At 46.5% G+C, this 15,709-nt stretch overlaps 1 protein-coding gene across 6 annotated transcripts in view; it reads left to right on the top strand.

Moving 5' to 3' along the window:
• The first annotated feature begins 630 nt into the window (after positions 1–630).
• The window catches only part of AFF2 (ALF transcription elongation factor 2), a 468,411-nt gene continuing 453,332 nt past the window's right edge, over positions 631–15,709 (top strand). For all 6 annotated transcript variants that reach the window (XR_007149018.1, XR_007149019.1, XM_047844523.1 and 3 more), the window contains exon 1: positions 631–758. Coding sequence is in view for 4 of the 6 variants with exons in the window: in XM_047844523.1 (XP_047700479.1) it covers positions 712–758 (47 nt within the window). In the remaining 2 variants the exon portion in view is untranslated. The remainder of the gene's footprint in view (positions 759–15,709) is intronic.

Below are 15,709 nucleotides of genomic sequence, written 5' to 3' on the forward strand. Positions count from 1 at the left end.
CCGAGCGCCCCCCTCCCCTTCCCGCACCCCTGCGGGGCCGCCCCTCGGGCTCGGGCCAGGGTCCCCAGCTGGGCGGCCGCTGTCACCAGCTGATTTTGACAGGGTGGGGGGGGGGTCCCGGGCGGCGCGGGCGGGCGCGGCGAGCCCCCTGCCAGATCCCGGGCCGATAACGTGCCGGCTCCATGTCGCGGCTTCGGGCTGCCCAGGCTCCGCCCCCTGTGAGTGTGTAAGTGTGTGATGCTGCCGCGGCCGCCGCCGCCGCCTGTGCAGCCGCCGCCGCCGCCGACGCCGCCGCTGCCGCCCCGGCTGCCGCGCCGCGCCGCGCCGCCGCCGCTACCCCGGCCGCCCCCGCCGCCGCCGCCGCCGCCCCGCAGCCCGCCAGGCGGGCGGCCCCGCCGGCCCGAGCCCCCAGCGCCTGCCGCCGCAGCGTCGGGGCGCTGGGCGCGCGGGCAGCCGCGGAGCGAGCGGACCCGAGCGGGCGGCCGGGCACTCGCCCGCCCGGTGCCACCGCCGCCGCCGCTCCGGAGCGCAGGACCGGGCACCGCCGGCGCCCGCCGCCGCCGCCGATGCGGCCTGGGCACTTTTAGCCGGGCGGGAGGGCCGGAGAGCCGGGCCGCCGAGAGCAGCGAGCGAGCCGCGCCGAGAGCCGCGCCGACCCGCCGCGAGCAGGGACGGACGCCCGCCCGCCGCCGCCGCTGCCGCCCGGCCGCTATGGATCTATTCGACTTTTTCAGGGACTGGGACTTGGAGCAGCAGTGGTAGGTGTTGATCTCTGCCTTCTCCTTGCGACGCGGGTCCCCCGGCCGGGGCCGGGCTTTTCGCCTTTGTTAAGAGGAGCCGGGGCTGTGGTGGGGGCGCCCCAGACGCCCTCCCACTTGCTCCCAGCCACCTCTGGCCCCGCCGCCGAGACTCCTCTCGCGCGGGTGCCCGGGTGGTGGTGGGGGCGAGGGGAGGTGGCGGCCGCGGGTGGAATGCGGGTCCCGAAGGCGTCGTGTGGCGCTCCAAGTCCTAAGAGTTGCCTGTGGCCCGGATGGGAGCCCGCGCCGCCCGCGGGCCGAGCCGCACGACCCCCGCGGGGATCTTCCCTGCGCACCCACCGGCCCGGCCCGTCTCCCAGCGCACCGGATCCCGCCTGGCCGAAAGGCTTCAACTTTCTAGGTGTCGAGCGCCGGCGGCCGGCCGCGGGAACCGGCAGCGGCAAGGTGCCGTCGGCCGCCCTCCTCCGTGTCCGCGACCGCCTCCCCCGCCGCCGCCGCCGCCGCCACCTCGGTCCCCGCGCGGCGCGCACACCTTCCCCCGCCGCTCGCGCAGCACAAGTTCCCCGCACGCGGGTGCCTGCTGGCCTCGCGGGTCGCCGAGCGGGGGACGCCGGGTCCGGGCCGACTTCGGCGTTGGCTCTCAAGGCAGAGATTTTGAAGTTAGTCCCCCGAAGTCTGCTGCTCCGACGTCTGTGCACATTTAATTACCGGCCGGACCCCTGTCCGCCCCCACTGGGAGGCAGCCGCAGGTCTGTGTGATGGGCACCCAGCTCGGATTCAGAGGGTTAGTCGGCTCTTCCCCAAATACCGTAAACTTGTCGCTGAGAGCGTTTTGAAAGATGGTGCAAAGGTGACTGGGGAGCCGGAAAGTTGTTACTCACCGCGTGCCGTGCGCGCGCGTGTGCATAAATAGTGATATACATATCTATTAACTTTTAAAAAAACTCCACCTTCTGCCACAGGCGTTATTATTGTTAATCCGTCACAACATTTTAACATACCAATTGCCGCCCCCCCCCCCCCCCCAGCCTGTGGCTTGAGAAGGGGTGAGGATGCGGCGGCAGCGATTTACAATTGCATCTTGGTTATTGCCTTTTTAAATGTAGTTAGGATAATCTACAATACAGACCGGTGGTGCGAAATCTTCTGCGATGTTAAACTGCTAGCAGCCGTTGGCTATGAATGCTGTGTATTTTTACAAGGATTTCCCTTGCTGATGTGATATTTTAGGCAATTTCCTTCTTTAGAAAAGGGTCATACTCTTAGCCAATAGCTTCATTATGCCAATCGTGAGCCCTTTAGTTGCAAATCCAAGATAATCAGAACTTAAATACATTTTCTTTTACAGCAATTCCGGGTAAATCCTTGCAGCCACAAATTACACTGTATCAGTATTAATCGGTAAGGCATTTTTGATACTATGCACGGTTTTATCAACCCTGCAGAAAAACATTCTGTTACGGTTTTTAATAACCGTGCTGTTATTTAAAAGTAAAGATCACAATAAAATTACTCCTCAATTAAATATTATGCTCCTGCACACAGCCTTTACTCTGCTTCACTAATTTATTTTGCAGACAACTGATAACCACAGCATTACCATTTGCATACAATTTGCCTAATATATGGTGTGGGTAACATCATTAATTTAACAGACGTTGTTATAATTGATTTCGTGGGTGTAGTTCAAGTGTTAAACATATCCAAGGTATTAGGTTTAAAAAAATGTGTTTCTTATATTGTTTTAATTTCAGTTTAATCTTAGACACATGCAGTTGCATATTTAAAGGGGATGGGCTCTTTTGATTCTTTTTTCAGAAAGACACGCCCCCCCCCCCTTTGGGGACTATCATTTCTTTTTTTAAAGAAAAGGCAAAACCTTTTTCCTCCAGTTTTGTAACTATGCCACATGCAGACTTGGACACTCTGTGGATATTATGTGAAATATGGATGAATTAGTGTAACATATCTGCATAAATAAGCTGGCCTTTTCCCTCTGTGCCCATGTGCCAGGAAAATTTCTCCTTCTTACTGTTTGATTGCGAGGGGCAAACTTCCTTATGAATCTGTTTGTAAACATTTGTAATGTGGGTTGTGCATCTGTCTTGAACCCCCCCCCCCCAAAAAAAAAGGAACATAAACGTGACAATAGCAGATGAACTAAAAAAGCTTCATACTGCCTTGAATGGAAATCTGTACTTTTCCAAACTCTGCGGACATGTAGAGCACACCAGTTATATGTTCATTACCTGTTTACTTCCTTTCCTGGGGAGTAAGTAGCTGCTTAGAGTGCTGGCATCCATTCTTCCCCCTCCCCCCAGGAGGTCCAAGGAAAAAGGCTTGGGCCAAGTTAAGGGTCTCATTTACATAGTATCTTTTCTCAACCTTCACTTGTAGAACTGAAAACTCTGAGCTGCCTCTAGTGCAACCCTAGATGTCTGACAACAAATGGATCAGGCCAGCTACAAAACAAACTCATTTACCTAGACTTAATGAAGGAAGACTTTACATACACAGGCATATGTGTTATTTGCAAACACTTGACTACAGTAAACAAAAAGTACATGCCCATTTACAAACACATTTGTCAGAATGAATGCAAATGGGAAGGATGGGGCATGAAAGACGATGTGCTGGGTCTGGGAGTGCTGTGTGCCTAAAGGAACATATCCCTGGATTTCACAAACTGCCCGCGTATCTTAATGGGTGGTGCTCTGGACTCGACGAAAGGGCCAAAGCATAAGTTCTTTAAGATTCTTGGATGAATGGGCAGTGTTCACCTGAGTCTGAATTTCATATGAACCATTCTGTGAAAGAAGAGGAAGGTGCAGGTGTCTGTCTGTGTGCACCAAACACACCATTGCTCTCAAGTAAAAGAAAAAAAGGAAGAAAAAATGAAATTTTACAGCCTGAGCCATTCTATCGACTTGCCTCTGGTAACTCAGTAAATGAATTCTTGAGGTGTCTGGAGATCTTGTGGCGAGATTTGGCCTTGTTTACCAGCGGTGGGGATGTCATTAATCCCCATTTAAGAGGGGATAAAAGCAAAATCGGAGGGGCTACAAAGTGTCCCACCTTTCAGTCCTGTGAGCACCCCCCCCCCCCGTATTGATTAGGTATGGCTTTGTGACAGGCCAAGGTCCTCTGTGGCGATGTTTACCTTTTCATTATTAAAAAAAGAGGGAAGGAGAGAAGGGCCCACAGATAGAGACAGGGGTGCATCCTTAAACATAAAAAATGGAAAGCAAGCCACCAGGCTACCAAAATCAAAGTGTGAAAAAGTCTAGTGAAGATTGTGGTGAGGCACTTGTGACCCAAGGCCGGCAGCAGTGGTTTGTAGTTTTTAAGTGATGTCTCACAAGTAGCCTAATTAGAGGCCAGCTCGCACACGGGCAGTTACACAGGAAGAGACTTAAACTCACTAAACCGTTATATAAATAGAAAGTTCAAAGGTCTGTGTGGGCTGTCAAGGCTGGGAAGGGGCCATGTGCAGGCCAGGCTTCTCCTCCTCCCGCGAAGGCGGCCCCGGGGGCCTGCCCCAGCGGCCCCTGCCTTCCCCAGCCCTCCTCGACCCTGCGGGGGAGGGGGAGACCCTGCTCCACTCTGCAGACAAAAGTGAACTGTTTCACGTCCAGCCGGGCCCGGCCCGTGCGCGGCAACAGCCCGCCAGCCACTGCCAGCCGTGCGCGCACAGGTCTTCCGAGGCCCCTCCGGCCGCAGTCCTTCGGGAGCGTGGCACAGACCTGCTCCTACGTGGGAAGATGTGGGAGGGAGAGAGCGCGCGCCAAGGGGTGGCAGCACCGTGGGGGCGGCGGGGCAGGGTCCTGTTCAGACCCCGGCCTACAGGTTGCCAGGGTTTGTGGTTCTCTACCTGCGTCCATTTGTCTCCCCCCTCTCTGTTTGGCTTCCATGAAAAAGGAGCCGGTCTGCGGTCTGTTTTCTTTGCTAGTACAATATGCATTCTCCAGAGTGCGTGAGCGTTCGTTCAGCAAACCGTGGCGGGGGTTGAAGCTCTTAAGGGAGTGTATGGATGGGGAGGCTAGACCGGAGGCCGTGAAATTAGCCAGTGCTGAGGTCTCCTCCGCAGCCCCGCCAAGCCCTCCAAAGGATAAAAGCTATCTCGGTAAATCTGAAAAAGGCACGTCTATTGGACAAGAAAGAAAATTGTCTCATGTTAGAAATCAGTTTAATGATACATGAATTGTTTTGCTAATGATTCAGTCAAGCGTTTAACAACTTTAAAATATACAAATCAAGATTGAAAATGACTACCTCAAAAATGAAATCTGTCATTATAGACATAAACGAGATTCCAAACATTTAAGCATTTTGTAGATGGGTAAAAATTATATTGTATTTAAACATGCTAATTATTGTTGAATAGAAATGGCTTTAATGCGCTGAACCTTTATTTCATGCTCATTATTCTTAGCTAAGACTATTTCTTGCATGCAAAATTGGCACATATTTAATGTAATTTCAGAATCATAAAGGTCCAATAAAATGGCCATCTCTGGAACAATCTAGAAGCTCTTGCCCTATGGGCTTGTAACTCCTACCTCAAAAAGTGAAACTGCCACACAGTTGATTAGCCTGTCCTGTGGACAAAACAATTGGTACAGGGACAGCATTTTTCACTTTTAATTTTGTCTTTTTCAGATTGTTGTGGGATAAAGAAAGAGGTTTTAAAAACTTGTTTACTGATAATGGGAAGAAATGCATTGCTGTTGACACCACAACTTGAAGCAACCTTTTGGAGTGTGTGTGTGTGTGTGTGTGTGTGTGTGTGTGTGTGTGTTTCACCTGTGCGTTCTAGAACGCATCGTCATCATTGCTACTGTGATTGGAGTGTTTACTCTGTGCCCCAGGCATCACCGGATGCTTTAAATAGTCAATCTCACTTTATCCTTCAGACGTCTTTATGGGATAGGACCTGTTACGCTCTCTGTTTTACAGATGAAGTAATGGAATCACTAAGCTACTTGGTGATACAATCCAGGTTCTGCCTTAGATGGAGTTGACCCCACAGCCCGCACCATTGACAGCTGATACCTTGTGTGAGCCTTTTCAAATGTGGGATACTTTCCCATATGTCACCTCATTTACAGATGAGCAAACAGCCCTAGAGAGGTCGTTTGACTCGCTTACGGCCACACAACCTGGTTAGTAGTAGAGCTAGGTAAGAAATCCACATCTCCCAATTTCCAGGTCAGGTGCCTTGCCATGAAACCTCATTGCCTATTATTTATTGTTACTGTACGGGCCTGAGCATTTAGCCATCACTGAAACAAATGGATTGGATTGTGTATATCATACTTGTGTAAAAAAAAAAAATTGGTGGAATTAGCACGTAATTGACTAGGCATGGGACTCTGCTTTTTTCTTTTAGATAAAAAAAGAACAATTTATGTACTGATATAATCTCGTAGCACTTCTTTGATGGATGCCCCTTCAATGAAAACCTGTGAATGGCAAGATATATATAAAAAAGAGGCAAAACTCAAGTCCTTGGGAACTGTCTATTTAAATTTGAATGCCTTAATTTTGAAGATTTGATACTTGATCATAAAGAAGATCATAGGTATATTTGGATCCTCAAAGCTGGGACTAGGAGGTGGATAACATTTCTTCCCAAAGCTTTGTAACTTACCGTATCGGTTGTTTGATGTGATCCTCACCATAACCTTGTGGGTTTGTCAGGACTGAGACTGTTAGCTTCATTTTGTAGATGAGAAAACTGAAGTTCAGAAAGGTTAAGTGACTTGCTTAAGTTTACACAGTCAGTGGAGGCCCTAGGATTTGTGTTTATGGCTCTTTTCACTGCGTTACTGCTGTTGCATTAAGTCGTCGATGTCTAAATATCCACACTGCCTCCTAGGGCGTGGTGTATCACCCTCTTGCATCATGTAGCACAGTGCCTTTCCCATCACAGGTGCGCAATAAACATCTGTTGATTGATGTTACAGCCCATCAGCTCAAAGAGTGTCCTATGCAAATGCTTGAATCTTTCAAAGATAAAAGTTGCTCAGTAAATCCTGGTGATAATACTGGCCCTCTGCCTCTTGGATAGTGGTTTAATTGTCTGTAATCTTCTTGAAGATCTCGGAGCCAGTCTGGCCTCTCTTACAGAAGGTAAGGACAAGGAAGAAGGGTTACGAAAGAAACTTAGGCAAGGAAGAGGCAAAATTGGAACCCATGTTATTTATGGGTACGATGTTTTAGAAAACAGAATTTCTCTGAACTCTCAGATATGCGTAGAACTGAAAACCCCAACTTTTAAAGCATGGGATACAGGAGTTAACGGACTAGGATTGTGTCTCAATTCGTACGGAGAATATTAAAGAAGAATGTGTGACAAAAACCTGAAGGAATTGAACGGTCGGAGGTTGGGATTCCTCCAGCTTTCCTTGAATTTCAGCCTTTCTGACTTGTATTTCATCACGAGAAGGCTGTTTTTCTACTTAACTGTAGCAGATCCACGCCATAAATTATCATGACTGTTAAACAAAGGTCCGGCGCTAGGTTCCTCTAATGTAAAACTTTTATGTTGCACTTTAATGAAATTTTATATGCATGTTCAAAGCAAGGTACACTTTGCGCTGTGGAGAGGGCGATGCTCTGAATTGTTGAATTTATTTTAAAGTAAATCTTTTCGATGACCTTAGCTGCTAACATCCACCCACTTACTGAGCTGCAAGAAATTATCTGAGGGCTTAAATAAAATGGCATGATTTAAGCAGGGCTGACAATAGCACTACAGCTAGAATCTGATTTTGATTATGGAGTGCTCAGTTTATGGAACGCTATTTTTTTTATATACCTGTGCATTTTGCTTCATTTGAAAAAGAACGCCAGCCAGTGATTTAAAGTAATCTTTGATTTGGTTCTTCAGTAGGCATGTGCTGGTGTATGAGGGTATAAAAGCCACACGTTGGGAAATAAGCTAAGGAAAGAGGTTTTGGTTTCAACACAAGCTCAAAATCCCTCATCTGTTTATTTTTTTCAGCATTCCCTTGGCTGGAAAAAAGGAAAAGAAAAAAAGACGCTACTTCCATCCTATAAAGAATGATTCACTTTGTTACATTTCCAAATAATAGTTGTCTGTATTGTCTATTGTCTTCAGCGAAAACCAGATCTCAGTAGCGGATACTGGTTCGCTCGGTGGCCTTGATTAAACTGTATTCCTGGAGTCCGAATTTTGTGTTCTGTAGGCAACATGTCTCCTGGAAATAGCATCGAAATGGTTTCGTTTTTATATAAGTAAAAAGTAAAACCCTATTTACCTCATAGTAATGCTGCACTTGCTTTAACACTCATTGCGAGAAGTTTCTTCGCGTCTGAGGTACTCTGGGTCTTCAGGTCTCTAGTCTAGTTCGATCAAACCAACCAGCCAGAAGGAACGTGTTATGAAGTCAGTTTAACCTTCTGACGGTGGCAATATGTACATGACGACCTAACCATCCAGTGAACAACGAAACATGCAATCACAGAGGCTTTACTTCTCCTTCCAGCATGCCAGTCAACTAATTTTTTTAAATAAATTAATTTTCCAAAGGGACTGGCTGTTTTCATGCCAGGTCGGCACAGCCACAGTAACTAAATTAAATTCCAGCATTGATGGATGTTTCTGACGAAGTGCCATGGAATCATGGAGAGGTCTCATCAATTAGCCATTATTTATTTGCTGGCAAAAGGCTTGGCTGTGGTGTGCACAAATTAATCAATTCCTCGAACCTAATGCTTCAAGACTGGAGGGCCCTTCAGAGTCATGTGGTCTAGCCTCTTCATTGTACAGATGAGGAGACCGAGGCCCAGGATGGGACAATGCCTTGCCCAAGGACATACAGTCAGTAAGGGACACAGCTGGGGTCGGGAGCCCTCATGCCCTAGTTCAGTGTTTGTCAGTTCTAGCAAGAACTGTTTTCAGGCATGCCTGGGTGACTCGGTCGGTTAAGCACCTGACTTTGGCACAGGTCATGATCTCACGGTTTGTGGGTGAAGCCCTGCATCAGGCTCTCTGCTCTCAGCACAGAGCCTGCTTCAGACCCTCTGTTTCCCTCTCTCTCTGCCCTTCCCCTCCCCTCCCAAGAAAAAATAAACATTAAAGAAAAGAACTGCTTTCACTGTGTACCTACTCTGTGCCCAGCACACTGCTAGGCAGTCACTTTTAGGGGGAGATGAAAGGAACGTAAAGATGACCTCTGGCCCCGCTGACGTGACAACAGAATGGAGAACGAGATCGGGGGAAATAGTGTGTCATGGGTGTGAGTAAAATAGGAATTCAGGGAGAGCGAGCGTGTGAGCTAGGATAGGAGAAGCGGTCGTCATCGGGGCCCATGAAACTCGTTGAGTACTATTGGCACGGGCCAGAGTGGACACGGAAAGCCAGAAATGTGGATTATTTGGATGGCCAGCCAGAAATGGGGATCGTTTGGAGGGCCGGCGGCAGCCCACATTCAATATTAAGCAATGGTTTTGGCTCCGGAGTTGTCTGGTTTGACGGGATGAGCGTGTGCATGTGACCTACCGAAGTTACGTTGTGCCGCACGAATGGCGTATTTTCATGCACACTGACCGCCATTGACTGGGAGACAATTGCAGAACTCTTGACAACTATGCTGACTCTCTGAATTATGGAAATATTGGCGCAAACGCTCTTCAAAGAAATCCCAAATCAAAGTTTGTTTTCCCGAATCGGTTGAAACAAATGTTTGTAAATTGGCACAGTGGCCGACAAAAGAGCCGTTTTCAAAAGAGGCACATGTTGTGGCTCTTGAGATGTGCCCAAATATCTCTCTTTGGTTCTTTCTCCGTTTTTCAAAAAATAATTAACTCATTTGTCTGGAAGGTGCCTACCGGTATTTTGACTTCTGTGTTTCCTTTCCCTAAAGAGCGAGTTGGTGCCTGGGGGTTTATATCTGTGTTTCTGATTAGTTCTTTGGCCACCAGATAATTCTTGGTCTGTCTCATCCTTCAGATCTCAGCTAGGTGTCTGGGAAGCCTCTAGCTGCGGTCCTCTTCATCCTCTGCCCACCAAACTCACATACTGATGTCCTGTCAAGTTAGACTCTCCTCCTCTGAACATACTTCTGACATATGACGTCATACGTCATATGATGTAGCATCATTCATTCATTCATTCATTTATGCCGAATTCCTTTGGGCACTTTGCTAGGTCTCAAAATATTAAGTCTAGGCATCATAATAACAATCGAAGTGAAGATAATAAGTAGAGCTGACGTTTCCTTTGTGAAGGGCTCCGGTTTGCGTTATCTGATTGCCCGATTTTACAGGGCGGAGAGACTGGGACGTAGTGGTTCAGTGACTTGCCCAAGGTCACGCAGGTAGTATATTGCAGAGCTGAAATGAAGCCTTAGCTTCTCTGCTAACCCGTGATGATACCCTGAGACACATGCTAGAATACTGGCAAGACACTGCATGTTGCGGGGCACAGCCGGGGATGGGGCTGATGGGGCCTTTCTCGCTCAGCTCTGGTACTTACCTGTGGGGTTGGGTTTGAAACCATAGCCAAACAGGAGATGTAACTGACCTGATCTCTTACACAGCAAGACGTTGCAAGATTGTGCTCCTCTTGGGTGTAAGCAGCAGATTGGGTGTTTGGGAGGGAACTGGACTGATCTGTAAACTTTAACTTAATTCAGACTCGGGAAGCATGAACTCAATGAGGGTGGATTCTGCTTTCTTTTCTTTTGTCCACTAGTGCGTCGGCAGTGCCTAGAACCTTGTCTGGCATGCAGTAGGCGCTTGATTACTTTTTGCTGAACAAATAAATGGATTTCTGTACAATAGCCTGCTTAATGCTGTGTGTGGTCAAATTTGTGAAGAGATAGTTCAGAGGAGCAAGAATGAGGTCAAAGAGAAGAGCTAAAATCACAATGGTCAGACAGGTAGGTCCAGGTAGGTACATTGCCTTACCTTCAATAGATGTATTCTTGAAATAGCATGCCTATTAACATTTTATAAGTTAAATGATCTCGATGTGCATCTTGCCTGCCAGGAATCCTGTGGGGACTTCTTTATTGATGAGAATAATCGCTCCCAAATAGCCCCAAGCTTATCACTTTTGTGATTTTAGACTTTTACATATAGCTTCTCTCCCCCCACAAGTTATACCTACATTTAATATCTACAATAATGCTATGAGGGTAATTGTGCCCACTTAACAAAGAAAACATGTCTTAACTTATTGCCATCATTGGATGAGGCTTTCGTCCAGTACCAAGTGTGTGTGTGGGGGGGTGGGGGGAGGCGAAGAACACGCCTTCAACATTTGCCGAGTATTTTTCTCCACGCTTTAATAGCATTGTCTCCTTTGTGCCAGATGCCTTGTTTGTTTGTCTGTTTTGTCTTTCTTTTCTTCTTCTTTTTTTTAAAAAAAATAGTTCCTGCTTTGGAGGCTAACCTAGGATTTGGGTTTTCCTAACATATATTTTTAGACTGAACACATTTTCTATTTAAGCCTCTGGAGGATTCAGATTACAATTTCATCCCAAGGATGTGCAGAAAAGATTCCATATGTTCCGTAAGATGGTTCGATAGTCAGGGTAAGAGAACCAACATTTGCAGAGCATCATGTCACATGCTTTGCACACATCACCTCTTGAATAAGCATCCCAGAGATAGGTGTTCTTACCCTTGCCTTCACAGAGTTCGAATCAGCTGTGTCTGAGCTGGACATAATAGAGTTTGATGGGTGATAAGGAGCATCTTTTCTTGTGTCTCTTGGCCGTCTGTGCGTCTTCTTTGGAGACATGTCCGTTCATGTCTTCTGCCCATTTTTCTATTGCATGATTTCTTTTGGGGGCTGAGTTTTTATAAGTTCTTTATATGTTTTGAATAGTCACCCTTTATCGGATATGTCATTTGCCAAGTTCCATTGAATGATGAATGGATAAAGAAGATGTGAGGTATATATGTATGTATGTATGTATGTATGTATACACACCCACACCCACACCCCCCCCCCACACACCCACACAGAATGGAATATTTCTAAGCCATAAACAGAACGAATGAAATCTCACCATTTGCAGCGGCATGGATGGAGCTAGAGAGGATAATGCTAAGTGAAATAAGTCAGTCATAGAAAGACAAATACCGTAAGATTTCATTCACATGTGGAATTTAAGAAACAAAGGAAGAAAAAAAAGAGAAATTAACAAACAGACTCTTAACTACTGACGGTTCCCAGAGGGAAGGTGGGGGGATGGGTGAAATAAGTGATGGGGATTAAGGAGGGCACTTGTGATGAGTACGGGTGATGCATGGAAGTGTTGAATCACTACATTATACACCTGAAACTAATATTACACTGTAATGTAACTCACTTGAATTAAAATTAAAACTTAAAAAAAATACAGTTTGATGGGCAACTTCAAAGTATATAAAATAATCTTGGAAAAAACCCTCAAAACATGTTTGTATTGTTTTCCCAGCGCAAAATGAAACACGACACAATGCACATTGAGGAAGACAGGTAAAACAGGATGAAGAAATCTAGGACATTTTAGTGCAGATGAAACACGCGAGTGGTTAAATTAATCATATGCTAAGACACATACTAGGAGGAGAGATAGTAGGGACTTGTGGGTCTTTACTGAATTAGGGCTCATCGTCAGAAATGAAACATATCTGGGTCATAAAGATCCCGGAGAAGTGCAGGAGCCACCGTGGACCTTTTACAAAAGTTAGCTATTAAATATTAACTCTGTCCCTTTTGCTGCAATTCGGCATCTTGGCCCATTGGTTTTGAGGTTCTGTAACAGTTGAAACGTAAGCAGCGCACATATATTCAGACTGCAAGTGGGAAAAGTTCCCCTCAAGAATGATGAAGACCATTTTCGTTGGATTTTGATCAGCATTTTACCCAGAAGTCACAGGGAAATGTCAATGGGTGCTCTAAGGCCATTGAAAATTGACACGAGCGCCTCACTTCTGCTGCCCAGGCTTTTGTAAACAACCGCTGTTACTCATGTATTTTGAACAAAAAAATAGAGATTTGATGACCCTTTTTCAAGGGGCTCGAAAAGTTAAAGTGAATTGTAAATGTAGATTAGTAGCGAATGATGACAGCCAAGCCAGTTTTACCCCAGTTGATTAATTTATAAGCATACTGGGCAATGATTTTAACCAACAGCTATGCAGAGTAGAATCCTAATGGGAACTGTCTGTTAAAAATTACGTAAAGTAGGGCATTTGATTTATTTCATAGTTTCTCAAAGCTCAATTTTAACTTCATACAAAATAATGCATTAGTCACCCGGGATAAATGACACATTGAATGAAGTTGTGATTTTGTCTGCTTCTCCTAATCTGATTTAGCACAGGATTACATCTGGCTTCGTGGTTTATTCCTATCCTAAACATTTGCCGGGGAGGGAGGGATGGGAGGCGGGATCTGTGTATCTCCTGTTCCATATCTCATTAGATGAGGCTGGGCCGTATAGCCCTGGCCCACCCTAGCCACAGTGAGGCAGATGGAAGGATTTATAGACACAGCCCCTTTAATACATGATGAACCGACAGATTTCAGTTTTGGTGGTAACCAATTTGAGATTGGTTACATTTTCAGACCTGGAATATGTATTATTATAAAGTATCTTTTTTAATGTTTATTTTTGAGGGAGAGAGAGAGAGAGAGGGAGAGATTGGAAGGGGCAGAGAGAGAGAGGGAGGCAGAGGATATGAAGCAGGCTCTGATGTTAGTGCAGAGCCCACATGGGGCTCGAACCCACGAACCACGAGCTCATGACCTGAGCCGAAGTCGGACGCTCAACCGACTGGTGCCCCTAAAGTACCTTTACTAAAGGAACACAAATCACTAAAATTCATGAAAACAAGTTAGAATGTGAGAGACCACCAGACTTGGCCTAGGTGCCTAATTCCAGCCCACCATCTCCAGTCATGCCTTTCCCCTCGACCCTGTGGCTGGGGAGTCTTTTCTGTGGACCACGAATGGGGTAGTGGTTGCCCCAGGGGAGCACATCCCTCTGAGCCTTACAGTGTCACCCCACATTCAATTGCCGTGCCAACAACTGCCAACTTTTTCTACTGTGATCACTGTTATCGCCATCTTTCATTAGGTTCGTTGCCTTCCTGGAAGGTGGAAAGGTGAATTTGTCCGGCGGAAAGGCTCTGAAATCTGTTTGGCCTGCAGTGGCACACCAAAATTAGAAGAGCCGGGAGGTTTTACATTCATGGCTGACTGGAAATATGCGGGCTTATATTTTTAAGATGTAAAAAACATGACTAGTAGAAAGTTCATAGAACTTCATGGACATCAAATAACTCTTAAAAACAGGTAAATGATGAAGTATGGGGTACGTTTCCCCTAAATTGAACATAATCATAAAAATTCAGGGAAAAGCAATATATTCTGCAAAATTTATGAGTTTTTTTTTTTTGTGGGGGGGAGAGTTTACAAAGCTTGACAACCCCCAGTGCATCTGGCCTGGCACATTCCTGTTTGTAATGAGAACCTTATGGGGTTCTGGGCCTGCTCCCCAGGGGGTATCATAAATGATACGCAAGTCAGAGACTTCGTGGCTCATGGCATTTCCCAGAAATGTTTTAGTTAAGCTGCCTCACCCAGCTACAGGGGCAGAAGTTGGGATGAAGTCCACTCATAAATCTTCACTGAACTTTAATTAAGTTATTATTTTTTTGCTATTGTTCATAGGAATTAGAGAGGGGAAGACATAACTGAGTGAATATATACCCACCTGACTTCACAGAAATGGCCCAGCTTCTTGAGGTTAATGTGACTTTTATTATTTCATAGGCACACATTTTTTTTTAATTTAAACTTTTTTTTAGTGCTTACTTTTGAGAGAGAGAGAGAGAGAGAGAGAGAGAGAGACAGAGTGTGAGTGGGGGAGGGGCAGAGAGAGAGAGAGAGAGAGAGAGACATACAGAATTCGAACCAGGCTCTAGGCGAGCCATCAGCACAGAGCCCTACGTGGGGCTTGAACCCATGAACCGTGAGATCATGAGAGAGAGAGACAGAGAGAGAGCACAAGAGGCAGAGAGGCAGAGAGAGAGAGGGAGGCACGGAATCTCAAGCAGGCTCCCGGCTCTGAGCTGTCAGCACAGAGCCCAGTGTGGGGCTTGAACTCGTGAACTGTGAGATCATGACCTGAGCCAAAGTTAGAAGCTTAACCGACTGAGCCACCCAGGTGTTGTGGCACACATTTTTTTTTTTAACAACAACAACAACAACAACCAGAAAACCACAGAAGTATAAATTCCTGAATGTAATTGTGATGTGACTTTATTATCAAAAGATGTGATGTCATTCCAACCAGGATGCTGTGTTCTGGTGGTGGTGGTGATTGGGGATGGGAAAAGCTCAAGCTGAAGTGGCCTGTGCGTGTTGACCCCTTAACGTGCTACTGCCGCTCCTGGGAATTCTGGCCCTTCTTTTTGTGTGCCCAGAGCTCTGCAGCCTTTGGGAGAACCCTGTTGTTACTTTGAACTACACAACCCTCTGGGGGGCGCCTGGCTGGCGTGGTTGGTAGAGCATATGACTCCTGATCTCAGCGTTGTGAGTTCGAGCCCCACGTTGTGCCTAGAGATTAGTTGAAAAAGACAAATGGACTACACAGCCCTCCGTTCTGCATCCCCTACCTTGCTGTTGCCATCTTTTGAATTCCTGACATTTATTTCTAGAATGAATGCTTCCTTGGGTAGGTCTAATAGCATTCAGAAATAGATACCTTATAGCATGAACATCACTGTTCTTTTCATTGTCTTTCTTTTAATCATATCTGTTACATCTGATCAATTTTCAGACTTGTTTACCCTTTATTAGTGAGCTGGGATACTTGCAGCAGTGTTTTGAAAGGGGAAAAACAACACTGCTTTCTGGGAGCCATTTAACTAATTTCTCCTAAGGACTATTTGTGCATTTTACGAGAGGAATGTTTAAAAGG

This window comes from Prionailurus viverrinus, chromosome X, assembly GCF_022837055.1.
Source record: "Prionailurus viverrinus isolate Anna chromosome X, UM_Priviv_1.0, whole genome shotgun sequence".
Taxonomy (NCBI): Eukaryota; Metazoa; Chordata; class Mammalia; order Carnivora; family Felidae; genus Prionailurus; species Prionailurus viverrinus.